This window comes from Trametes versicolor (genome assembly GCF_000271585.1).
Source record: "Trametes versicolor FP-101664 SS1 unplaced genomic scaffold TRAVEscaffold_8, whole genome shotgun sequence".
NCBI lineage: Eukaryota > Fungi > Basidiomycota > Agaricomycetes > Polyporales > Polyporaceae > Trametes > Trametes versicolor.
In genome coordinates, this window is record NW_007360328.1 from 1,181,820 (window position 1) to 1,205,087 (window position 23,268).

General features: G+C 58.9%; 9 protein-coding genes across 9 annotated transcripts; 5 read left to right on the top strand and 4 right to left on the bottom strand.

The window, feature by feature from the left end:
* On the top strand, positions 1-1,107 carry TRAVEDRAFT_86927 (uncharacterized protein; the record flags this gene model as incomplete). Its single annotated transcript, XM_008042395.1, has 1 exon — positions 1-1,107. A coding segment is annotated over one exon (1,107 nt), but the record flags the coding sequence as incomplete, so codon positions are not given.
* Positions 1,108-3,413: 2,306 nt separating this feature from the next.
* TRAVEDRAFT_170529 (uncharacterized protein) lies at positions 3,414-3,899 on the bottom strand. The gene is made up of 2 exons (XM_008042396.1): positions 3,586-3,899; positions 3,414-3,527 (listed from the first exon to the last, which is right to left on the bottom strand). The coding sequence occupies exons 1-2, from the start codon at positions 3,870-3,872 to the stop codon at positions 3,506-3,508; spliced, it is 309 nt and encodes a 102-aa protein (XP_008040587.1). The 5' UTR covers positions 3,873-3,899; the 3' UTR covers positions 3,414-3,505.
* Positions 3,900-4,739: 840 nt separating this feature from the next.
* On the bottom strand, positions 4,740-4,946 carry TRAVEDRAFT_95883 (uncharacterized protein; the record flags this gene model as incomplete). The annotated part of the gene is made up of 1 exon (XM_008042397.1): positions 4,740-4,946. A coding segment is annotated over one exon (207 nt), but the record flags the coding sequence as incomplete, so codon positions are not given.
* Positions 4,947-6,972: 2,026 nt separating this feature from the next.
* TRAVEDRAFT_170534 (aconitate hydratase) lies at positions 6,973-10,009 on the top strand. The gene is made up of 7 exons (XM_008042398.1): positions 6,973-7,209; positions 7,263-7,371; positions 7,436-7,465; positions 7,522-7,689; positions 7,750-8,289; positions 8,344-9,645; positions 9,706-10,009. The coding sequence occupies exons 1-7, from the start codon at positions 7,031-7,033 to the stop codon at positions 9,736-9,738; spliced, it is 2,361 nt and encodes a 786-aa protein (XP_008040589.1). The 5' UTR covers positions 6,973-7,030; the 3' UTR covers positions 9,739-10,009.
* A 98-nt stretch (positions 10,010-10,107) lies between these two features.
* On the top strand, positions 10,108-12,017 carry TRAVEDRAFT_21726 (uncharacterized protein; the record flags this gene model as incomplete). The annotated part of the gene is made up of 3 exons (XM_008041835.1): positions 10,108-10,743; positions 10,767-10,879; positions 10,946-12,017. The coding sequence occupies 3 exons, from the start codon at positions 10,108-10,110 to the stop codon at positions 12,015-12,017; spliced, it is 1,821 nt and encodes a 606-aa protein (XP_008040026.1).
* Positions 12,018-12,154: 137 nt separating this feature from the next.
* Positions 12,155-12,566, bottom strand: TRAVEDRAFT_49445 (uncharacterized protein; the record flags this gene model as incomplete). Its single annotated transcript, XM_008042062.1, has 4 exons — positions 12,155-12,276; positions 12,344-12,368; positions 12,423-12,493; positions 12,551-12,566. 4 exons carry the CDS (start codon positions 12,564-12,566, stop codon positions 12,155-12,157), a joined length of 234 nt encoding a protein of 77 aa, XP_008040253.1.
* A 211-nt stretch (positions 12,567-12,777) lies between these two features.
* On the bottom strand, positions 12,778-15,889 carry TRAVEDRAFT_151176 (uncharacterized protein). The gene is made up of 5 exons (XM_008042399.1): positions 15,760-15,889; positions 15,107-15,685; positions 14,362-15,053; positions 14,140-14,305; positions 12,778-14,088 (listed from the first exon to the last, which is right to left on the bottom strand). The coding sequence occupies exons 1-5, from the start codon at positions 15,874-15,876 to the stop codon at positions 12,928-12,930; spliced, it is 2,715 nt and encodes a 904-aa protein (XP_008040590.1). The 5' UTR covers positions 15,877-15,889; the 3' UTR covers positions 12,778-12,927.
* Positions 15,890-17,000: 1,111 nt separating this feature from the next.
* Positions 17,001-20,962, top strand: TRAVEDRAFT_73107 (uncharacterized protein; the record flags this gene model as incomplete). The annotated part of the gene is made up of 10 exons (XM_008042400.1): positions 17,001-17,264; positions 17,323-17,453; positions 17,505-17,531; positions 17,587-18,337; positions 18,402-18,423; positions 18,498-18,840; positions 18,900-19,127; positions 19,191-19,691; positions 19,757-20,453; positions 20,513-20,962. The coding sequence occupies 10 exons, from the start codon at positions 17,001-17,003 to the stop codon at positions 20,900-20,902; spliced, it is 3,354 nt and encodes a 1,117-aa protein (XP_008040591.1). The 3' UTR covers positions 20,903-20,962.
* Positions 20,963-21,187: 225 nt separating this feature from the next.
* Positions 21,188-23,221, top strand: TRAVEDRAFT_49448 (uncharacterized protein; the record flags this gene model as incomplete). The annotated part of the gene is made up of 7 exons (XM_008042063.1): positions 21,188-21,256; positions 21,311-21,568; positions 21,631-21,761; positions 21,820-21,846; positions 21,901-22,654; positions 22,709-22,737; positions 22,804-23,221. The coding sequence occupies 7 exons, from the start codon at positions 21,188-21,190 to the stop codon at positions 23,219-23,221; spliced, it is 1,686 nt and encodes a 561-aa protein (XP_008040254.1).
* Positions 23,222-23,268: the final 47 nt, after the last annotated feature.

Consider the following 23,268-nt stretch of genomic DNA (forward strand, 5'->3'; position numbering starts at 1 on the left):
AATATCAAGCCACCCCTCAACGATGTCATCGGACTACTTTCTGGTAAACTCCCCCGCGTCCCCGTTGTCGTCTACGATGGAAGGGAGCTACACGTTCAACCAGCAGACGCAGCCCCGTATGTCGCGATATCGCACGTCTGGGCCGATGGCATGGGGAGCATAACCGAGGACGGCCTGCCAACCTGTGTAGTGAAGCGGATCGCGGGGCTCGTTCAACAGCTCCTTCCCGAAACTGGTGCTTTCTGGATGGACTCGCTGTGCGTTCCGGACGTCGAGAGCCTGCGGAAGGGTGCCATCAAGCTCATGTCTCAGACATACCGAGACTCAGCGAAGGTACTTGTCATCGACGACTGCATCCGCTCGCAGTGTTCGGAGCACAAGACGTGGGAGGAGAACCTCTTCCGGATCGCGACCTCTGGATGGGTGCGGCGCGTTTGGACACTGCAGGAGGGTCTGCTGGCGCGCGACCTTTACTTCGAGTTTGTCGAGGGTCCAATGAACGTCGAGCAAAAGCTTGGACTCCTTCCATCCGAATCTGAAAGCACCGAACACGACACCCCCGTGGATGAGGATGACTCCCTCAACTTCCTCGACCCCCACTCCTGCCCCTCTCATGTCCCGGTGCTTGCCTTCCGCGCCAGACACCGCAGTTGCACACACCACCTGCCCCTCGACGACATCATTCGGCTACTGCGTCTTCGTACAACGACCAAGCCCGAGGACGAGACGATCGCGATATCCTCGCTCCTTCCCAATGTTGATGTTGACGCGCTCCTGCGAGTCGCTCGCATCCCCCGCGACAACTTCGCGCAGCGCCGCGTCCGCGAGTTCTTGCTCCAGCAGCGCAACGTCTCCAAGGCGTTCCCGACGCAGATCACGCCACGCCTCGAGCTTCCCGCATTCTCCTGGGCCCCGCGCACGCTTGTGTCTTGTATTGAGGGCGCGAGCCTCACATATGGCACCGGAGTGTGCACCGCCGACGGTCTCAAAGCCGAATACTTCGTCGCGAGATTCGAGAAGCCCGTCGTGATCCCCCAGGAGTGTAAGGACGGACACAAGAGCGAATTCAGCATCCTCCTCAGCCACCGCGCGTCGATGGCGACGTACATGCTCCGGCTGTACACCGGAGTAGGAAACGCGTCTGCACCGTCGATCGACGCACTCCTGTTCCTTGCGGGCGACCTCTCGGCGACCCGGACGACCATCGCGTGTGCTGCGGTATGTAGGACAGACGAGGGTGGGCCACAGAGTGACGAGGTTGATGGGGAGCAGGAGGGCCCGATTCATGAGGCAGCTAATACTGGAGAACAGAACCCTCAGTCCTTCAGTCACGTTGCTCCCGGTCGCCTCCATCGCATGGCACTGCACCCGGACAAGTTCGTGCTTGACGACATGTCTGTGTTGGGCGAGCTTTGTCAGGCCATGGTGCTTCTGACGTGAATATGACGCAGAAAAGTTTGTTCAGACACTCATGTAAGTGTATGATGCTGATAAGGTGCAACTCTCCCTTTCTCGGTAATGCAGAAGGCGGGGTAGCCTGATGTTATACATCGTCTCTATACCGACTTCGAGACGATTAACTAACGGCGTAGAATTTATACTGTAATGGGCCCTATGAAACCACTTTCTGCGGCGAGGACGTTGAACTGCTAGACCAATGTCAAACTCACAACTAATGATAAAGGTCCTCAAAGTGACTTGTACTCACCTCCGGTACTCCGCATACACCTTCGCAGCCGCATGCGCATCCTCGTACAACCCCTCCACCAACCCCCAACTCAAGCCCCCCTCGGGCGACGCTGGCGGGAACTCAAACCGGAAGACGCCCCTCCGAGTCTCGTCCCGGAGACACCCCGCCCCCTTCTCGATGTTTCGCAGTACCTCGCCCTTCCACAGATCCCATGCGCCCGTCCGGAACGGAAGAAGGTTGTCCAACAAGAGCTTCAGGAACGCCATGTCCAGCCCGAGAGGCAGGTACTCGGACTCGGCCAGTACGAGTAACGCGAAAACCGCCTGCTGGGTGAGATTGTCCAGCTTGTACTTGTCCACGCCTGGTATGAGTCGCGCCATGCTTGGTTGTGTGTGCGTCTTCTTTGCCGGTCGGGCAGGAATCGCGCCGAAGTCGACGCGGAGAACCTGCTCAAATAGTGCTCGGCGGAGAAGGGCGTCGACGTCCAAAGACGCGAGGCGGTAGTTGTACGCCCACGATACAGCGAGGGTAGCCAGGAACAGGAGCTGACCGTAGAACGTCCCTTGTGGCACAACGAGCAGCTGCGCAAAAGGTTGCAGCGAGAGGAGGACAGAGCAGACGCCAATGCCACCGTATGTTGGGCGGCGCCCGTAATCCAGGAAGAGACGTCCCGTTGTGATGGCGTCCAGAGCGCCTCTGGGGCCCTTCAAGACCACCATGTTCGCTGGGGTGTGCAGGATGCCAGCGCGCCGAGGGCTTAGAGGCCCGGTCGCGGACTTCGTATATGCGAAGGTGAGCGGCCCGCTTCCAATCACACAGCTTGATATGCCGCTGGCGACGACCCCGAGAAGGATCATAGACGAGCAGTACCAGTCGCCTAGTAGAGCGCATTTCACGCACGCGAGTAAGGAAAACGCGACGCAGACGGCGGCCATAACGAGCTTTTCAGTCCCTTGACGCAATTGAACGGTCTGGTTGGCATTCGGCTCGTGGTCGAGTTCGACAACGGTCACTCCGCACGCGGACGGGGTCGAATGGGTGACGGGAGGTATTGCTGCGGACTCATCGAGAAGGAGCCATGCGATGTTGCCCGTCTTCCTGCCATTGCCCGACGTGCCCGAAGGAAACGCGAGATAGGACGGGCCAGCCTCAGTCCCCTTCAGCCCACAGAGGACCGCCAGATCCACCGTCGCCTTGTGCGTCCCATAGAGCGTCTTGCAGATGCGCGAGCGAGCGAGCTGCCCATAACGCCGCGCGATATCATGGGTCCCGGGCTGGTTGTACCATCCAAGCCACCGCCTTCCGGTGAGGATGTGTACCGTCGTCATAGCAGAGAGCGTGGTGTGTCCTCCGAAAGCCGTGAGGACGCTCATGCCGCTGATGGTGAGCTTAGTCCGCGTTGCTGGCTCATTTAGCTGTGGGGCGGTATCGGCCAGGAGTTCTTGCCCAAGCAGATAGAGAGATTGTAGCCTGTAAACTCGGCGAGAAATCAGCTCTCCCGTAGCTAGGACCACAGTCGCGGCGCACGGCGGCGTACCTTTGCATCACGGGAATGTTGAGCGAGGGAGAGGAAGCATGCAAAGCGTGTCTTCGGGCAGCTGGAGCCTTGTTATAGTGCTGGAACGACTGCATGCTTGAAGCAGAATTATGAATGCCTTGTGTACAGAGCGCTACTTACCACGCATAAGAGGCCAGGCTACAACGAGCTAAAACCCGGTATATGAAGCGATCTAGCTCCGTCATTACCTACATCGGCACAGATAGTTAACGTAGTCAGGGAGCGGATGCCGCAGCGAACACTCTCAGGATTAAAGTCTAGAGTCCCGGACACCATCGTCTGCGAACAGACAAGGAGGTCAATTCGACATTTTCCCAACGATATACTCATAGCTCACCTCCGATGGCTCCTATACACATTTGCCGCAGCATGCGCATCCCCATACAACCGTCCCAGCAACGGCCTCTCGCCCTTCGCCGGCGGCGGGAACTCGAACGTGAGCTCGCCGCCCCGCGGCCCGGCCCCCCGTAGCCACGCCTCGTTCGCCTTCATGTTGCGCATCAGCTTGTCCTTCCACTCATTCCACACCGGGGTGTCGTTTGGGAGCAGGTCGTCCAGCACGCGCCGCAGCGGCCACGTCTCCTCCGCAGACTCCGCGAGGACGAGTAGTGCGAACACCACCATGCCCGTGCGCGTCCCGAACTCGTACCGCTCCATCCGCGCCGCTCCCCTCACGTCCTTCTCCTGCTTTTGCTGCGCCGGCGCCCGGTGCACTACGGACGGCCTGTCGACACAAAGCACCTCCTCGAACAACACCCTCCGCATCAGCGTGCCCAGATCCGGCGCTGACAAGCACGAGTTGTGCGCCCACGATACGGCAAGCGACGCGAGAAACAGCAGCTGCCCATACAGCTCGCCCTGCGGCACAACGAGCAGCTGAGCCAGCAATTGCAGCGACATCAGCACCGCGCACACGCCGAGGTCGTGGTACCCACTGGGGGCGCTCTCGTACAGGAGCGAAAAACGACTGCGCGTGAGCGCGTTCAGCGCGCCTTTCGGTGCGCGCAGAACGACCACGTCGTCGCCGTCGTCGAGGAGCCCCGCGCCGTATGAGATTACGGGCTCGTCTTGGTCGCGTTTCGCGCACGTGAAGGTGAGCGTGCCGCGCCCGAGGATGCAGCACGATAGTCCGTTGGCGAACATCCCGAAGAGGATCATAGATGCGCAGAACCAGTCGCCAAGGAGTCCGCAGCCGACTGCAGCGCCGACCGATACGAGGATGGGGACAGCCGCGAGGACGCGCATCGCGGTGCTCTGCCGCAGGCGCGGGGTGAGCTCCGGCGCTGGTTCGTGCTCGAGGCGAACGACCGTCACAGATGTGGGGCCCGTTTCCCTAGACGGCTCCAGGACCTTGCAGTGCAGGGATACCGGCATCGTCTTGCACTCTTCCACAAACAAGCGCGTGATGTTGCACGTCTTCGCCTTCACCGTGCCCGAGAGCACGGACGTGAACTTCGGCCCCGCTTCCGTCCCGTCGATCCCGCACAGGACAGCAGGGTTCCCGTTCGGGCCGGGGTAGAGGGCGTCCCAGAAGTAGGAGCGCGCAAGCTGGCCGTAACGCCGCGCGACCTCGTAGCTGCCGGGTTGATTGTACCACCCGAGCCACCGCCTGCCCGCGTACACGTGTACGGTGGCCATGGCAGAGATGGCGACGTCTGCGCCGAAGAAGCCTGCGACGCCGGAGATGTCGAGGTCGAAGCCCTGCGAGCTCGAAGATGCCGCTGCAGCGCTGGCATCTGCGAGGGTGGCTCGTGCGGAAAGCCCACTGGCAACATCGCGGAACCTGATGATAACGGAGAAATGTCGTCAGCGCCAAAGTTTGCGAAGTCGCATACGAGAGTGCGTACATGTGCATAGTACTGGACGTCCGCGGAGTACAACTTGTGAGGTGTGCGATTTCTTGAAGGTGGCCTTGATGATGAAGGGGAAAGCTTTCCACAGCTGACAGCAGCACTGCTGGTGGACCGTGTCATGCCTCGTGTTGCTAGGCAGATAGATCAGCGCTGATGGGGGACGTGACTGGCAGTGGAAACTGGGGCGCCCGCTTGAGCACCCTACTAACCTCCACATACATGGTCTACATAGCAGGCTAGATGTTTGGATAGTATTTCATCCCGAGCCCTGCAGGGACATGTCTGTACAGTCAAAGTTGTCATTATGCAGTCTTGCCAGACCGACAGCGCTGGTGGACTGACCTTCGTAGCTTCCGTATTTGCAAGAGGCATCGCTGCTCCTGAATCGGGTTTGAGCAACGTACAATGGTGAGTTACCGGTAATGAACTCACTGTGGGGAGTTCTACCACCCCATGCGCAGTCCGTTAAGGTACAACGCAAGGCAGACAAGCCTCAAGCCTTCGTACACATACGTACGCAGCGTCAGCGTACGGCATCTCGAAGGAAAAGTGACCTCTAGGTGGACGCACCTACATAACACGCCGGTAACTGATGTACTGGGATAGAATTGTATAGAACATCGGTTTCTCACAAGCTCAAGCGTACGCAGATGAAGAGGGAGAGAGGGGATGAGCGCTGCACGCTTGGCCCCAAGCCTACATGAATTCGAGTGCGTTCGAACGGCAGCGTTTCCGTGCAGCAGCCGGAAGCATAGTGGCGTTAATTCACCCCGAGTGAGGGTCATGTCTGTACAGTGGAGTTTGTCATTATGCAGTCTTACGAGACCAACACTGGTGGGCTGACCTTCCGTATTTGCAAGAGGCATGACTGCTCCTGAATCAGGCCTGAGCAACGTAAATGACGGCCGCATGTCTACCGGTACGAGATCCGCTCTACCACCCTATGTGCAGTCGGAGAAGCTACAGTTTAAGGCAAACAAGACTCAATTGCAAGCTTTCATACTACAGTGTCAGTTAGGACATATTGAGGGATATTGTTACCTCGAGGACGCGCCTGGAGAACGCGCCGGTAACTGGCGTATTCGCACAGAATTGTGTAAGGCATAGGCCTTTTTTTTCAAGCTCAAGCGTAGATGAAGAGACGAAGCTTTTGAAGGCTGATACTTAAGCGCTTGACCTAGGGCTCTGCGGATTGGAGACTCAGACTTCGAGTGCGTTCGAATTAACTGAGTTTCGGTGCGGCACCCGGAAGTATGGTGGCGTAACACGGAGAGCGTGAAGACGTAGAAGCATCGTCAATGGCAATCTACAAGCGGCCAGTCCTTCTTATGCTGCACCTGTCGTCGCGTCGCGGTGAGCGACGGGTACGCGTGTGATTGGATGTGCTCTGTGGACTGCGTCGAGACGCCATCCAATAGAGAGAAGGGATCGGACATTGTACGGGTCGGGTGCGGGAGTCCGACCGCAATGCTGGGATGGACGTGGCAGCTGGCAGTGCGGAGATTGACCTGATTGAGGAGGAGCGACGAAGGCCGAGTTCCGAGGACAGGCCTGCAGACCACGGAACGGAAAGCCATGTGTTTGGACGAGAGCGAGCGCCGTGGGCGACTCAGCGGCGAGTGGTCATGGGACGGCGGGGACGAGCCGGCGGACGATGAGCGGAGGAGAATGATCGCTGGGCGGGGGCGCGGGGGCGGGCGTCGGCCAAGGCCCGGAAAGCGGGCGGGGGCGAATGGGGAGGGGAGGATTTGGGTGGACCCGGGTGGGCCGAAGGCCGGGGTTATTCGGAGCAGGCAGTCCGAACCCAATCAGCTGTGATAAATTCGTCAAGGCTCGTTGGCGCCCTCCACATCGTCCCTCCTCTTCCTCCTCCTCCTCTTCCTCCTCCACCACGTCCTTCGTCCCTTCCCCCTGCGCAAGGTGACAGGCATGCTCAACCTCTCCTCCAAGACCCATGCGGTCAAGCGCTCTCTCCAGCGGCTGGCCGCCGGCATGGCCACCGCTGCTGAGCCCATCGGTGCGACCAAGGTCCCCATGTCCAACCTCGAACCCAACGCGTACATCAACTACCAGCGCATCGAGGACAACCTCGCCATCGTCCGCGACAGGTACGTCCCCATTGCAGCCGCTGTATGCGGCGCGTTACTCACCCTGCGCGCAGACTGAGACGTCCTTTGACGCTCTCTGAAAAGATTGTCTACGGTCATCTCGACGACCCGCATCACCAGGACATTGAGCGCGGCACGAGCTACCTCAAGCTCCGCCCTGACGTGCGTTTTCTCTCTCTAGCTCACCCTTCCGTCGCGCTGTACTGAGGCTCCTATCTGTTGCCAGCGCGTTGCGTGCCAGGATGCCACCGCTCAGGTCCGTCCTATCTCGCTTGCCAACTCACGTGCTTTTCTGACGTCATTCATTTGCAGATGGCAATTCTCCAGTTCATGTCTGCAGGCATGGACACCGCTGCCGTCCCCACCACCGTCCACTGCGACCATCTTATCGAGGCGCAAATCGGTGGTATCAAGGATTTGGCACGCGCAAAGGACATCAACAAGGAGGTTTACGACTTTTTGGCGACTGCCACGGCTAAGGTGTGTTGCCTCATACCTGACGTCGTTTCTCCACACATCCTAACGCCCATCCACCAATAGTACGGTCTTGGTTTCTGGAGACCCGGCTCCGGTATCATCCACCAGATCATTCTCGAGAACTATGCCTTCCCCGGCGGTCTCATGATTGGTACGGACTCGCACACCCCTAACGCCGGTGGTCTCGGCATGGTTGCTTGCGGTGTTGGTGGTGCCGACGCGGTCGACGTCATGGCTGGTCTTCCCTGGGAGTTGAAGTGCCCGAAGGCCATCCAGGTCAACCTCAAGGGCAAGATTGGCGGCTGGACTACCCCCAAGGATGTCATCCTGAAGGTTGCTGGTATCCTCACGGTCAAGGGCGGTACCGGCGCGATTGTCGAGTACACTGGCTCTGGTGTCGAGTCTCTGTCTTGCACTGGTATGGCGACGATCTGCAACATGGGTGCTGAGATCGGCGCGACGACCTCGCTCTTCCCCTTCAACCATCGCATGGTCGACTACCTCAACGCTACCCGCCGCGAGGACATCGCCAACTACGCCAAGCGCTTCCAGCACAACCTGAAGGCTGACGAGAACGCGGAGTACGACCAGACCATCGAGATCGTGAGTAAATGTTTCTTGCCATCAGATAGCCAATCCTGACGTTCCTATTCGCAGGACCTGTCCGAGCTCGAGCCCCACATTAACGGTCCCTTCACCCCCGACTTGGCCACTCCGATCTCGAAGTTCGCGGCTGAGGTTGAGAAGAACAACTGGCCCGCCGACCTCAAGGTCGCGCTTATCGGCTCTTGCACCAACTCGTCATATGAGGACATGACTCGTTCCGCCTCCATTGTCAAGGAGGCGGCCGACCACGGCCTCCAGACCAAGAGCAAGTTCACCGTCACCCCCGGTTCCGAGCAGGTTCGTGCCACCATTGAGCGCGACGGTGTTATCAAGGCTTTCGAGGATGCCGGCGGTCTCGTCCTTGCCAACGCGTGCGGTCCTTGCATCGGTCAGTGGGACCGTCGCGACGTCAAGAAGGGTGAGGCCAACTCGATCATCACCTCCTACAACCGTAACTTCACTGGCCGTAACGACGCGAACCCCGCCACCCACGCTTTCGTCGCCTCCCCCGACGTTGTGACCGCGATGGCCTTCGCTGGTGACCTCCGCTTCAACCCCCTCACGGACACCCTTACCGGCACCGACGGCAAGCCCTTCAAGTTCTCCGACCCCTCCGGCTTTGAGCTCCCCCCTCGTGGCTACGATGCTGGCGAGAACACCTTCCAGGCGCCCCCTGAGGACCGTGCTTCCGTCCAGGTTGCTGTTTCCCCCACGTCCGACCGTCTCCAGCTCCTCAAGCCCTTCAAGCCTTGGGATGGCAAGGCTCCCACCGACCTCCCGATCCTGATCAAGGTTAAGGGCAAGTGCACGACCGACCACATCTCCGCCGGTGGCCCCTGGCTCAAGTACCGTGGCCACCTCGAGAACATCTCGCAAAACTGCCTGATTGGTGCCATCAACATCGAGAACGAGGAGGCGAACAAGGTCAAGAACCAGATCACCGGCGAGTTCGGCGGCGTCCCCCAGACCGCTGCGTACTACCGCGACCACGGCATCAAGTGGGTCGTTGTCGGCGACCACAACTACGGCGAGGGTTCGTCGCGCGAGCACGCTGCGCTCGAGCCGCGCTTCCTCGGCGGCCTCGCGATCATCACCCGCTCGTTCGCGCGTATCCACGAGACGAACCTGAAGAAGCAGGGCATGCTCGCCCTCACGTTCGTTAACCCCGAGGACTACGACAAGGTCCAGCCGTCGGACCGCGTCGACATCGTCGGGCTCGAGTCGTTCGCGCCCGGCAAGAACCTCACCCTCGTGCTCAAGCACCAGGACGGCTCGAAGGAGGAGATCCCGCTCGCGCACTCGTTCAACGAGGGCCAGATTGAGTGGTTCAAGGCCGGCTCCGCGCTCAACCTCGTGCGTAGTCCCTCATCTGTTTCACCATGCACCCATCGCTGACACTGATGCTCCCCACAGATGGCTGCGCGCGCAAAGGAGAACAAGCAATAAACGGTTGCAGTTCGCCCTGATGCTGATGCTGGCGTTGGAGGAGGCAGGGGCGGGGATGATGCTGGAGGCAGCAGTGGCAGCAGGCCGGCTGCTGCATGGGAGGGCGTAGTGGTAGATGTGGAGGCTGCGGACGATTTCGAGCACCGTCGCAGAGACGGGTGCTGTTGCCCAGCCGTCGTCGCTCACACTCTCACTGTACGATCGCACTCACGTCTACGTGTTTCTAATGTCTCTCGTCTTCTCTTGTGTAATCAACTAGCCTTTCCATCGCCTTCGTCTGTGTCTGCGCCTTCGCCGGTGCCCGCTTGAGCACGGCCTGGAAGTGGTAACGGTCTGCATTCGGTCTGAGAGCACTTGAAACGAACCCCCATGTCTGCCGTCCTCGTAGCGTCGCTGGCCGTCGCCTTCACCGGCCTCCTCTCCCTAATGTCCTTCCTACGCTCACCCGTCCGCAAACACGATGACCACCTCCCCGGCGAGCCCGGCGCCGCGTACATCCTCGAAAACACCGTCACGCACGCGCGCCTGCTCCCGACGCCCGCGACCCACGCGTTCTCCTACCCGACGCTCGCGCTGCTCCTCTCGCTCGACGCGTTGGAGGCGGGCGCGCTCGACCTCGGCCGTGGATGGCTCTTTGGCTATGGCGGCACCGCGTGGCGGCTTACTGGGATGCGGAGCGGCGCGTACCTCTTGCCTAACACCCCGTCGGCACCCAAGTCCCTGTCTGCGGGCAACAGCAACGGCAATGGGAGCAATGGGGTAAATGGAAACGAAGGGAGAAAACGCGAAAACGGGACCTCGATCAAAGCGAAGCTCGCGGAGGTGCTGGTGCGGCAGGGGAAGGACGGCGCGCGGGTGTGGGCGTGGGCGGACACGGGCGACGCGTGGATGCTGACGATGCCGAGCTATGTGGGGTACGAGGGCATCAACCCGCTCACCGTGTACTTTTGCTATGCGCGGTCCGAGGAGGAGCAGGATGGGGCGCTGGAGTGGGTCGTGCTCGAGGTGCGTACTTGTGGTATTTGAAGGGAGAGAGGTGCAAGGCTGATTGGGGGGCGCGGCGGAAGATACACAACACGTTCGGGGAGAAGCACGTCCACGTCCTCGAGCCCGGCGTGGGCGAGGAGCAGTCTACACCAGGGTACGTCCCCTTCTCCCCCTCCTTCTCCCTACCTGCCGCACAGGACCAACGCATCGCGCGCTGTAGGTACGACCACACCTGGACCTTCCTGCGCGACTTCCACGTCTCCCCCTTCAACGACCGCGCCGGCTTCTACACCGTCTCCATCGCGCTCCCGCCTCCCCCACGCTCCCCCCTCCTCTCCGCCCCACCACGCCCGAAGATCCGCATCCTCCTCCGCACCGCGTCCCCCGGCCCCGGCCCCGTTCCCGACAAGCTGAAGCTCACCGCGACGCTCTTCGCGCGTCGCGCGGTGCCGTTCACGAGCGCACACCTCCTGCGCGCGCTCGCGCGGTACCCGTTCGCGCTGTTGCTCTCGTTCGCGCGCATCCTGTACCACGCGGGGATATTGCACTATAAGAAGGGCCTCGACGTGTTTCCGCGTCCGGATCCCAAGCCCGCGGCGCAGGGCTGGCGTTCGCCTGCATCGGAGGAGACGGAGGCGGGGGAACGCGTATACGGCGGCATTGGGTGGCAGCCTGAGGGCGCGCTCGAGGCGTATGCGCGCGGTCTTATAGAGAAGCTCCTCGCGCGACGCGCCGAGGAACTGGGGATTCAGATCGAGCTTGTGTCCGGAGACCCCTCTGTCCCACGGCAGACGTTCCAGCCGTCCGCACGCGCGCAGGAGAAGGGCATACAAGGAGAGGCGGACCTCACGATCCACTACGCGGCGCCGCGGTTCTTCAGCACGCTCCTGCTCGCGCCCTCCCCAGAGCACATGCTCCTGGTCGGCCGCGCGGAGGACCTGTTCCGCGTGAACTCGGATTCGCTCTTCTCGCAAGTCTTCGCTGCGTCCGCAAGGACAATACGAGACAAGACGACGAGTTCGCTCACGCAGCGGATCCGCACGGCATTACTCCCGACAGGTTACTTGATGTCTTTGCCGACCGGGACACCAGCGCGACATATACTCGACGCCGACCGTCCTCTCGTGAACGCGCTCGCTGTATGCGCCCTACACCTCATGGACCACCTCGAAAAGACGGTGTTCACCCTACTCAGGGCGCGCTTCGTCCCTGGGATGGAACCGTGGCTACGCTGGGACAGAGCCGCCGACCTCGCACTCACCGAACACACACCACCACCATCATCATCGTGACAGCCTCCACATAGAGACTACGAACTGGACTGGATGTGTATTATCGATACATCTTGGGCTCTTGAGGGGTGTTACATTGCTTGTACTATACTGCTTGTTCTTTCGTTCATGGATGGTTCCTGGACCGCACCGCACCTTCAGTCGGTGAACATCCCGCCCTCTTCCTTCACCACGGACGGCTCCGTCTCCTTCTTGAACACCTTCCCAGTGCGTATCTGGACATCGCGGCCCGTGCCTGGCACGGAGTCTGTTGATGCGGCTGTAACGAGGACCAGCAGCAATTGGTACAGGCACAAAGGTGATTGTATGCGATTCCTAGTACTCACCCTTAGGGTCGGATTGCGGGAAGACCTATGCGCGTTTCATCAGCACGAGCTCAATATGTTTGCGACAATGTGCACGCACCTGTCCGGGGTTCTCTCGCGAAGGCGAGGGAGGCAGACCTGCACCGTGCTGGCCGGGGAATTTTGCGTCGGCTGTGAGTAGTACATGAGCACTTGGCTGTTCGTGTGTGCACGAAGGATGGAACGCACCGTCGCCCATGGACATGTCGATAAGTAAGAAGTGGATATGATATATGCGTGGGGTTTGGCGATAAGCAATAAGCAGGTCGTTGGAATGCGTGTCGTAAGGGCGAATTCGCTGGGACGGCCTCCTGAAATACTGCGGGAGGCCGGGTGGAGCAGCCACCGATGACGCACTGGCAAGGCCCGATCTAGCATCCTCTACTCAACGCCCGCCACACCGGATAGCAGTAAGTGGTGCGTGTATTTATTGTGCATTCTCTACTTAATATAAGCACGATACTAATCGGATACAGCGTCGTCGCCATTACGCGTACATACAATACAATCCAGCACTCCTCCGCCTTCTTGGCGCGTACCATCGAACTTAAGACGCACTACCGATCTTAAGACGTACTATCGAACAGGCCGTTCACTGGCCATCCTTGTATCTCCGCGAATGCCGACCAGTCGACGTCGAAGCTCTCGGCGCCGTGCAGCATGTCGAACGGCATCCCCATCGTCTGCATGCTCGCCGTCCCCAGCGCGCCGTTCGCAACCGCCGTGTCCATCCCCGAGCTTCCGGACGGCATCGACCCGAAGTCCCGCGCGTCTCCACCGCCGCCGAACAGCATCGGCATGGTGGCCGACGTCGTCTGCGCCGGCGTCGTCAATCCCGGGAATGAGAACCCGGGGAACGGGCTGCCCGTCGTCAAAAACGGGATGGGATTCGTCGTCTCCGGTGTGCTATACGTTAGGCCGCCGAACAGAGAGGGGTCCGCCAGCGGCATCCCCTGCGGGAACACAGGCTCTTGCGCCGGCCGCTCCGTCGAGGATTCGGGAGGCGAACTGGAGTTCCTCGCCGACCCATTCCCGTTCTGGCCGTTCTGGCCGTTCGCCTTCCGTGCTGCCCGTGCTGCCCGATCCTTCCTGAACCGCTCATCCCACTGTCCAGCCTTCCTCAGCGCACCGATGGTCGTGATTGCCCGGGCCGCAGTCTCGCCCTCCCCGTCGCGGTTCTCGACATCGCGCGTCGCACTGACGCACCACTGTAGCATCCGCAGTGCGCGGTCGATGAGGGCCAGGCACTCCTCCGCTTTCGGATGCGGAGGCTCCTGCGAAAACGCGCCTGCGATAGCGATAACGCCGTCGAAGGTGAAGTACGCGTAGTGGAAGAGCAGAGCAGGCAGCTCGCGGTCCGGCTCCCATTGCGCGGCCTCCTCCTGTGCATCGCACATCACGCGCACGAGCTCCATGGCGAGCTCGATACACCGCTCCCGCGACGGATTCATGATCACCGTCATGGTCGCGGACAGTGGCTTTGGCGGGGGCAGGATCGGCGGAGCGTGCATTAAGTACGGCCGATGTAAGTTCATCTGCGCCGCCAGGTAGTATCCCGCGCAGAGGTGCCTCTGGTAGGCGCGCGAGCGTTCTTCTAGTGTGACAGGGTTGGATGTGGGGTGCGGCTCGCGCCAGTCAAGCGAGGTGTGTAGTCGGCAAAGCCAGAACTTGAACTTTCGGTCCATCTCGAGCGCGGTCGCATATGCGGGGAATGTGATGCCCATGCACTGTAGGACTCGGTAAGCATCCCTTGCAATTGTGCATCGATGGACACTCACTCTAGTGACCATCTCCCCCACAATTTCGCCCAACCCAATGAAGTGTTCTTGGAAGATGACGTTGGGATTGGGTGATCCATCTCCATGCACGTCAGCCGGTAGCAACTTCACATCGAACGAGCCCTCGGTCGCCATCATGGGGCGCCCAAGAATAATAGAATACAGCCTAGAAACATCATCAGATTCATTTCGTTCACTGTCGGACATCTGCTTTGGACTCACCTATCCGCGTTGACGAGTGACCACCATCCTAGCAGACGTAGCTCGCGCTCCTGCTTGTCCATTGCGTCCCACTTCTGCCAACCAGGATCGCGGTGAAGGCCCACCGCCTGTGCATTCCGGAGCGCTGTTCCTGTGAGCTTCCAGGCGTCGCTGACCCGGCCCCGGTCGGCCAGGTATCTAGCAAGCAGTGCCGCTCCGATGCAACTCAACACGACACCCTGCACCGCTCCCGGTTGCGAATACGCCCGCGAAGCGAGCAAGATATCTTCGACAAGCCGGCGCGCCTCCATTGCCTTCAGGAAGTACGTCTTCGCGCTGCTGCCCACGAGCCTATGCGGCGCAAGCGCGAGTACCGCGAACAACAGCGCAAGCCAGTGGGGGTTCAGCTCCTCCGTACAACGCGTGCAGCCACCTGTCATGTGGCATGATGGCCCGGGACAACGCAGGGCGAGATGTTGCCACATGTGCTCGCATGATTGGCGGAACCAGCCCTCAGGAATCCCGAATTCCCAGTTGCGTTCGGCAAGATAACCGTCCACGAGGGCGTCGACGACCGCACGCGAGGGAAGGCTGGCGACGAGCTGTTGGATCGGTCCGGACAGAGGATGGCTTCCAGGCTGGAATGGCTCGCTCACCGTCGTGGTGTTTGCAGAGCGAGCGACCTTGAACCTCGCGCGAAAAGGGTCACCGAGCTGATAAGGAGATCTTAGCATATGAGATAGCAATTGCGAAAAAAAGCACGTACTTTGTTGAGCGCATAGGGGATGGTACCGCTGCCAACGTACTCGTCTGCGGGGGCGAGGGAGAGTTGTGCCAGAGCAACTGCAGCACGTTGGACATCGTAATCATAGTGCGAGAGAGCGCACTCCTCATCCTCAGAGTTAGGGGCCGTGCAGTTGTCGTGGGCGTGCCCTCCGCCGCGGTTGTTCTTGTAGGCACTGGTGACCACCGGAGCATTGCTGTTCCCGCTCGTCGCTCCAGAGCTTTGTTCTGAGCCCGACGCATCCGATGGCGAGGAGGCCGACGCATACGCAGCGGACGCCATCACCGACTCGACTGTGACGGAAGCTGTCAGTCCCTGAGCCCCCGACGAGCCGGCGAGACCGCGAATCTGCTGGTTCTGTCGATTGATGACGTCCTCGAGCGAAGCGATGCGGGCAGACAAGTTCGCGATGGTGCTCTGCGCGGAGTCTGTTACCGGCACCGTCGGTGCGCCTTGCGGTGGCCGCTGAGGGGGTGGCCGGGCGGCGAGCGGCTCCCACCTGCAGAGGTGTGGCACACCGCGTGAAACACAAAGACCACACGGGATCTGACGGTCACATTTCTGTACGTGGGTTCGGAGATAGGGTCAGTTATAAGTACCTGCGGGGATTGACTGCCAGACGGACTGTACTGTACCTGTCGTCTGCGGGTGCACTCGACGCAGCTGAGCCTCTGCCTCCTCCTGGTCTGCTTGGCTTTGCCGCTTGCGCTAAGCTGGCTGTCGGCGGGCGGGTGTTCTTCAGGTGAGTTCATAGCGGATATAGCGTTCGACGTAGGAGTTAGGGAAAAAGTGGGGGTGGACCATTCTCGAGCTACACAGCCTCCTTTGACTGTCGACGATCGTCAAGCGGCCCCGCCGGTCGACTCGTTGCAGAGAACCCACCAGCATTTCCGACCGGCACGGCGCTTCGTTATGTGCTATCCCCGTGGCCCGATATGGACATTGCGGTGTTACATCCGCGCGTGGATCGCGGGATTCGGGAGTTTCCGCGCGACGTTGTCGGAGGGGCGGCGGAGAAGGGCGCTGGTCGGCAGGAAGTGGTTCAAGAGCAAGAGACGCAGTGTGCTCAGACGATTTCAAGGCCTTTATATACACGGAGCAGGGCGCAGGGTTTTGGGATCCGAACAGAACGTACATGTCAAGGATTGTCAATGTGAAGAGACGAACGTGTGGGCGCTTGTGGGGTGCTTCAGGCGCTTCGACTCAGCGGTCGAACGCCTGGCTGAGCGACTCGGCGAACGCCTCACCTTATGACACTCACGTCGTCGGTCGCGCCTGCCATACCCAATCGTATTGCACACATAAAGCTCCCGAAGCCTAAGAGTCTGTCTGGTCATGTCTGAGCAGTCTTTTCAAGTGAGCGATCTCCCGTCCAAGTACTCTCATGTTCACTTATAGGTGTCCATGCATATGGCTGACAACGCCGCCTCTCGGTCCTAGCAGAAGGTGGGCAAAGATGCTTTTATATGATGTAATATACGACTAATGCTTCGGGGTCTCCCTCTGCCAAGAGCGAGGATCCTGATATCAAGCTTGAATTCGACCCACCCATCCCATCCTTGGGGCTACCTCGTGCACCCTCTCCAGCGGTGCCGGTGAAGGGAGGTAAGTCCAAATCTTCACAGCCGCTTCACACCTCCGAAAGGATCTAATCCAAATACCCCCTCTGTAGAGCGGGAGGCCTTTGAAGACGTCGGCGCGCTCGAAGCGCCAGCTCGAAGTCCCAGAGCCAAAAGCGCAGAGGGGTCTGCTGCAAGCTCCCAAGACGCCAGCTCAACGGCCGGTGGTTTACGTCGATATCACAATAACATCGCGGTCTGCGTAGTGTTATCGTTACCCGCACTCGTGTCCACGCTAAGACTGTCATGGGTCACAGATGGAAGTTGAGGCCCTACTTGACCACCCAAGGTTGGGGAAGACGGGAACCTTTGCGTCCACACGCGCGTACTCGGACGCGCCGAGCCCTGTTATTGAGTTGAAGGGACTTGGAACCCTTGGACTTCCGCTAAGCTCTCGCACCGCAGCTGCGCTATGCGCCTATGGAAGCGACGCCCATCCGAATGGCAGTGATGTGGAGAGCGCTTGTAATCTAACGGTCTCAACGGACACTTGTCTGCATCGAGAGATCGAGGAGAGTAAGGTACGTTATCTTGCCAGCATCCGTACCGTATCGCATTCTCACATCATGGCGTGTCTAGGTCATATTCCATAACGCCAGGTGGATTGCCTTCCTTGAAAAGGCTTGCTTAGCTGTACGATTAACACTGGGAATCCTGGCCAAGACAAAATGTCAGCTCTCCCGACTGCTCTTCCAGGAGCCAGGGAAGTGGTACGTGCCTAAACACCTTGCACATGTTTGGCGGTCCTGAGGTTACGACAGCATTCAGTACCGCATAGCTAGGGCCTTGTACGTGACACTAGGCCTTAGATTTTGGGCTCACCAACGCTCATGCATGTACTAGCTCCGCGCAGTCCACGCAAGTCGTCGGAAGGATCGCCATTGCTCTACCTGCTCAGTACGCGGGCGGCGACGCAGAGGTCATCCACGGCAATGACATGATCCAATGTTCCCCCGAGTTGCACGGTGCCTTCGCTACAAGTGTCATCGCCTGGCGGACCGACGCGACGACCAAACTTGGGCCCCTCACACAAGGCTGTCGCATCCTCCTCACATTCGATCTTACAGCAGACGTTGAGCCTTCGAAGGCATTGCTGCCCGTCAACAACAAACTCCTCTCACTACTACGCCGATGTTTGTCCACATGGGCAGACTCACGGGGCCGGGGTGACGTTCCCTTCAAAAACATATCTCTCCTCCCCAACCGCCACAAATATCCTCGTATGAATCTCCGGGCGAGCGCCCTCAAAGGCACGGCTGCGCGGCTGGTCTCCATAGTCGAGGAGCTCGCCCTGCCTCTCGGCTTCCGTCTCGGCCTCGCGAGCGTAACGTTGCGCAAGTCCCTGGCGGGGTATGAAAACAGGAACCGAGGCAGCCCGGGCTACGGCGACATCGAGGAGCCGGAAGAAGTAGATTATATGAGGTCTGTCGAGATCAAGAACCTTGTCAGTCTTCAGGGAGAACTCCTGCTACAAACCGTCTCAATGGAGAGCGAGGAGGGCGGGATGGTCCCCCGTGGCTGGGATTACAGGTTCTGGGATTGGGACGAGTCGGACGAATCGGAAGAAGATTACGACCATCCAGGCGACGACGCGGTAAGTATCGCGTCACTCGTCGCCGTCGTCTCCGAGTGGACCTTACTGATCCAGTCAAATACAGGAGTATGCTCTTATTCATCTTGGTCAGTGGCACGCTCGATGCTGTATCGCTCATCATCGGCTTCTGACATCTTGCGTTCTCTCCTGACTCACGCAGCGTCTCACAGGGCGGCTTTGGTCATATGGCCGGCCTGGGCGAACCGCGCCATGTTCGATTCGGAAGACTTTGCGCGCGCCCTAGGCGTCGTCAAAGATATCCAATCATCCCGCCCTAGCGCGGAAGAGCTGGAAGCCCTCGAGGCAGTCTTAACCCACGCACTCCCAGCAAATGCCCCGTCAGTGCTGCCCGCCGTAGCTCGTGTCGCGTTGAGGTGGAAAGATGTCTCACTATGGCTCCGCGCGGTTCAGGCGTACGACGGGGACACTTCGGTGCGGGCCTCAGGCTTAGCAGATGTCGACGCAGCCTACAAAACCTTTGGGTTCGGAGAGGTGCAAGCAGTGTAAGAACATTTCTTCTTACGAGTCCACATCATGCGACTGACGATGTGGTTGCCAATAGAATCGACCGCGCCCTTAGTGGAGAAGCATCGACCCTCACAGCGCTCGACTTCTTGCAGAAGATCCGCACATGGATATCCGAGGACACCGCAGATAGTACTCTAGAGAACTTTGTCCTCCTCCAGCTTGGCAAAATCCTCACCGAATTCAAGGAGCCACAGGCGGACGATGTACCGCGGCTACTAGAGGCCGCACACGATTACGGAGGCGACGACTTCCTGGAAACTGTGTACGTCCGTTTCGGCCAAAAAATCCATTATATGGGCTGTTCCTTATGCCGTATAAACCGCAGTGTCATTCCTCGACTCAAGACCTTCAACAATTCTGCTCTGCTCGATGCATGTTTGGCCCATATCCATACCATGACCGGTCGCGTTCACCCTGAGGTGTCCCGCCGTCTAGTCGAGGACATCCTGATGACGTTCCTGTCCCCCCTCGATATTTACAGCGTCGATGATAAGGACCCTATCGAACACTGCGTCCGGCGTTGCACCCGTGTCGGGCGGAGCGATCTATGCGCACCATTATTCGCACGTTTGGCGACACTGCCGACAACATGGGACATTAGCTGGCGGCAGGCCTTTTTGGAGAAGGTGCTGCTTCCGTTCCTCCTGTCTGTCGACAGCGGCTTGGGCATCTCACCGTGCCTTTCGGATCTGGTTCCTCCCCGGAGACTCGTAGTTTCGACTCTCTTGGAGGCCGTCCAAACCCCACCTTTCCTCGACCCTTCGAAGGTGTCTACCCTCACGGACCTAGTTGAAGCTGGAGCCCCGTGGGAGCCCTGTCTGTCGAAGTAAGTTGTGGTCTCTCATCTGTGCCGTATTCCACCTGACTAGTTGTCATATGCTCTCTTCCTAGTATCCTATCAACGCTCTCATCGGTTCATCTCGACCGCGCTCCACTCCAGGAGCTACTTCGAGCGTTACTTAAAGGGCATCGTGAGCTCATCACGAGTTTGTCAACTAGCGAACTAAGCAAACACGTCCGTGCGCTGGTCGACCACTACCTGGCCACGGTCATTCCCGAGTCCCGGGCACCCATTGCCCTAGACCCATCGGCCACCCAGCAGCTCGTTGACTCCGTCGAGCTATGCCTTGATCTCGGGCTCCCAGAAGCAAGTTCGGCCCATATTAGCCACATCCTCTCCTCTGCGGCTCTCAACAGGGAACCCCAAGAACTACGAGAGTTTCTCTTGATCCTCGTCCCTTCCCTCCGTGCCGCGCTCCTCACTCACCAACAATCTCCCACGTCCGAGCTCTGGACCCCCGTCTTCCGCCGGATCATCATGCGCTGGCTTCTCGATGTCATGGGGGCTTGTCCGGACGACTTCGACCACGTCAAATCGATGCTACAAGACGCTCTGTCGACCTGGACCTGCAACTGCGCCCCGTGTTCTTCCGCCAAGACATTCCTGAGCGAGAGCACCGACACGACCACGGTGTTGGAACGCATAGGACGGCAGCGACAGCACATCGAAAAAATGCTGCAGCAGCACGCATCGCTGCTTGCTCGATGGTCGGTCTGGCGCGTCCCGCCTGTCCCGATGTGCCTTACGGTATTTGCTATTGATTCGCGTTCATGATCAATCACTCACATCCGGGCTCTCGATCGCAGCTCACAAAGACCGAGCCTTTAGCTGAGGTCGTCCGATGGGAGACATACCGCAAAGAAGGGCTCGAGCTGTTGAAGACCATCGCTGCCGCCGACGAGGACCGCCAAAAGATACTCGGCTCGGACGTAGAATGGGTCTACGAGTTGCTGGTGGACGATGCGCCTTCGAGAGAACAGGTGCTCATGCTCGAAGCGGCACCTGCACCTTCCGCGGTCCTTGTCGAGGGGGGTCCATCATTGCCTGTCAAGCGACCACGCTCTCCTTCGCCTCTACCCTCTACCCTGGAAGCACTACAATCGGATGGTATGGCAAATGCGGAACGGCGACCGGTGAAGCGGGAAAGGTCGCAATCCGTCACGATCAAAACCGAAATGGACATGGATGTGTCGTAGACCACATGTCGTGCTGACAGCCGTCAGGGAGATTGGTATGCAAACAGTATTGATCTTTTCGAAAAAGGAGAGCATGTATACTGTGTGATATCAAGAGAGAGGCGACAACACTAGCCGAGTAACCGCAACGCAAGTTGGGTAACGTAACTAGCGCTTGTTTGCGCTTGCCACAGCCCTGCCACCTCTTGCCACTTGCAATCCGAAAGTTGCGCTGATACCGCGCGTCTGACCCCTCTAGAAGCTCTACGTGTCTATATAGACCGTGCATATCCTACGGCACCCAGCATGGACTCTGATTCCGAGTCTTCATGGGATTCCTTGGACAGTGATGACGAGTTTGATTCGGACATCTCCGTACGTTCGTCGTTGAACCCATGTTCGCTCTGCTCACATCCAAATGTACTACAGAGAAAGTTCGACTATCTCTGCGAACGGTTGAGGGAATCGGGCATGGTCTCATCCTCCCGCACATATGCGGATGCACCGAACCCTGCCCTCGAGATCAAAGATTTGGGCCTGATTGGTCTGCCCCTCAGTGCTCGTGATGCGGCCGCGTTACAAGGGTATGGAACAAGTTTCGACCGTAGAGTGCCCAACGGCCCTTTTCGCCCGCCAATCCCCGTAGTGGGCGGCCCCTGTATAAACCGGAGGGTTGACGAACGCCAGGTACGCATGCCACTATAGCTGTTACTACTATAGCACACACTGACATGGCATGTGGCCGTTAGATCACATTTCACCACACGGGTTGGGCGAAGTTCATCGAGAAAGCCTCTCAAGACGCGCGGATGGCACTAGGCATCCAAGCTGAGATTCGTTGTCATCTCGCCCGGTTCATAGTTCAAGCACGCCCAAAAAAGTATGCAAGTCGGCCGATCCCTTTGCGTATGTTATGAGATACTTATGCCGCACCACAGCGTTCGGTACCGCGTCGATACGCCCTCGTACGTGTGGCTCAAATTTGTGACACGCGTTGTCTGACGTGTACTACTTGCCAGCCTTGCCCGTTGCACAGACCGTCATCTCGTAGGGACTATGGCCGTTATCCCGTGCTCGCATTACGCTGGAGGGGACGTAACAGTATCCCATGATGCCGGCACGACTCGCTACACTCCAGGCGCGCATGACACGTTCGCCACCACCTGTATCGTTTGGCGGTCTGACGCAGCCCTCAAGCTCGGGTCACTTGCGCACGGCTCTCGTATCATATTCCTCTTCGCCATCACAAGCGCGGTCCATCCCTCTGAAGGAGCACTGCTTCCTGTCGACAACGAGAATTTGTCTCGACTCGGGCGATGCTTCTCGGATTTGTCGTACTCTCTAGAACATCTAGGCGACCCCGAAAAGATCGTCCACATCCTCAAAGACAAACACTCTCGCGTCAACCTCCGCACCGACGCCCTTCGCGGAGAAGACGCCCGTGTTGTTGCCATAATTGCCGAACATGCCTCGTTGCATGGGCTCCATTTCGGGCTTGCAAGTGTAGCTGGCTCTGTGACTGAGACGGGATATGAGGTACCGGAACGAAAGGCCTCGCGATATGGGAAGCTACGCTATTACGTCCAGGATTACTACAACGATTACACATGGGTTTATATGGAGAACTTGGTGAGCCCTGCTGGACAGCTCTTGATCGGCGACATCTCCTCGGAGGATCCGCACTGGGGTCAGAAGATGTCTTTGTCCGGTGCTCTTCGCGACGAGGTATTGGAGGGCATGTCGGGACATGACGAAGAAGAACTTGAACATGATGTACGCATCATCTCGTGGAAGTTTGTTTAGCATACACTGACAATATTACGATAGGGTGACTCAGTCAAAATAAAACGAAGCAAGTACACGTCAATCTTAAGCCTCCCTATACATCCTGACACCCTGCCATCCTATACAGTATATTACAGGACGGCCTTAGTCGTCTGGCAGCCTGGGGGAGCATTCCAGCGGAGCTTAGCCAGCCGCGCCGATGGCAAACCACTCTCCGAGTCTCGGTCTACCGCCCTGCGAGTGGAGCGCCAGGCTATCTTAGACGAGGAGGACCAGAAATCCGATGAACTGGAACTGGTGGATTGGCCACCCAGCCCGTCGCCTTCGGAGCCTGCCATCGACGGCGTTGTTGGATCTACAGCGAAGTTTGCGGCTCCTGCGGCCGGAGCAACCCCCATGCTAGTCGTCACGGTCAAACGGCAGCGTTCCATATCTCCTCTCCCCTCCACTCTGGACGTAGTTGATGTAGAGGGGCAAGGGAGACGGCCTGTCAAACGGGAGAGGTCGTGGTCCGTTGCGATCAAATCCGAGGAGATGGTTGTAGACTGGCCTTAGCAAGTTTGTCGCAATGCTAAGTCACCTATATAGAATCATATCTATGC

What these genes read in the sequence shown, in the direction of transcription:
- TRAVEDRAFT_170529 (XM_008042396.1), bottom strand. Translation starts at nt 3,872, where the DNA reads ATGGTGGTGTTCGCACTACTCGTCCTCGCGGAGTCTGCGGAGGAGACG. An exon ending in GTGTATAGGAGCCATCGGAG is followed by an intron (nt 3,528 to 3,585) that starts GTGAGCTATGAG and finishes GTCTGTTCGCAG; the next exon opens with ACGATGGTGTCCGGGACTCT.
- TRAVEDRAFT_170534 (XM_008042398.1), top strand. Translation starts at nt 7,031, where the DNA reads ATGCTCAACCTCTCCTCCAAGACCCATGCGGTCAAGCGCTCTCTCCAG. An exon ending in CTCGCCATCGTCCGCGACAG is followed by an intron (nt 7,210 to 7,262) that starts GTACGTCCCCAT and finishes CCCTGCGCGCAG; the next exon opens with ACTGAGACGTCCTTTGACGC. An exon ending in ACGACCAGACCATCGAGATC is followed by an intron (nt 8,290 to 8,343) that starts GTGAGTAAATGT and finishes TCCTATTCGCAG; the next exon opens with GACCTGTCCGAGCTCGAGCC.
- TRAVEDRAFT_151176 (XM_008042399.1), bottom strand. Translation starts at nt 15,876, where the DNA reads ATGAACTCACCTGAAGAACACCCGCCCGCCGACAGCCAGCTTAGCGCA. An exon ending in AGTGCACCCGCAGACGACAG is followed by an intron (nt 15,686 to 15,759) that starts GTACAGTACAGT and finishes ACCCACGTACAG; the next exon opens with AAATGTGACCGTCAGATCCC. An exon ending in TCCCCTATGCGCTCAACAAA is followed by an intron (nt 15,054 to 15,106) that starts GTACGTGCTTTT and finishes TCTCCTTATCAG; the next exon opens with CTCGGTGACCCTTTTCGCGC.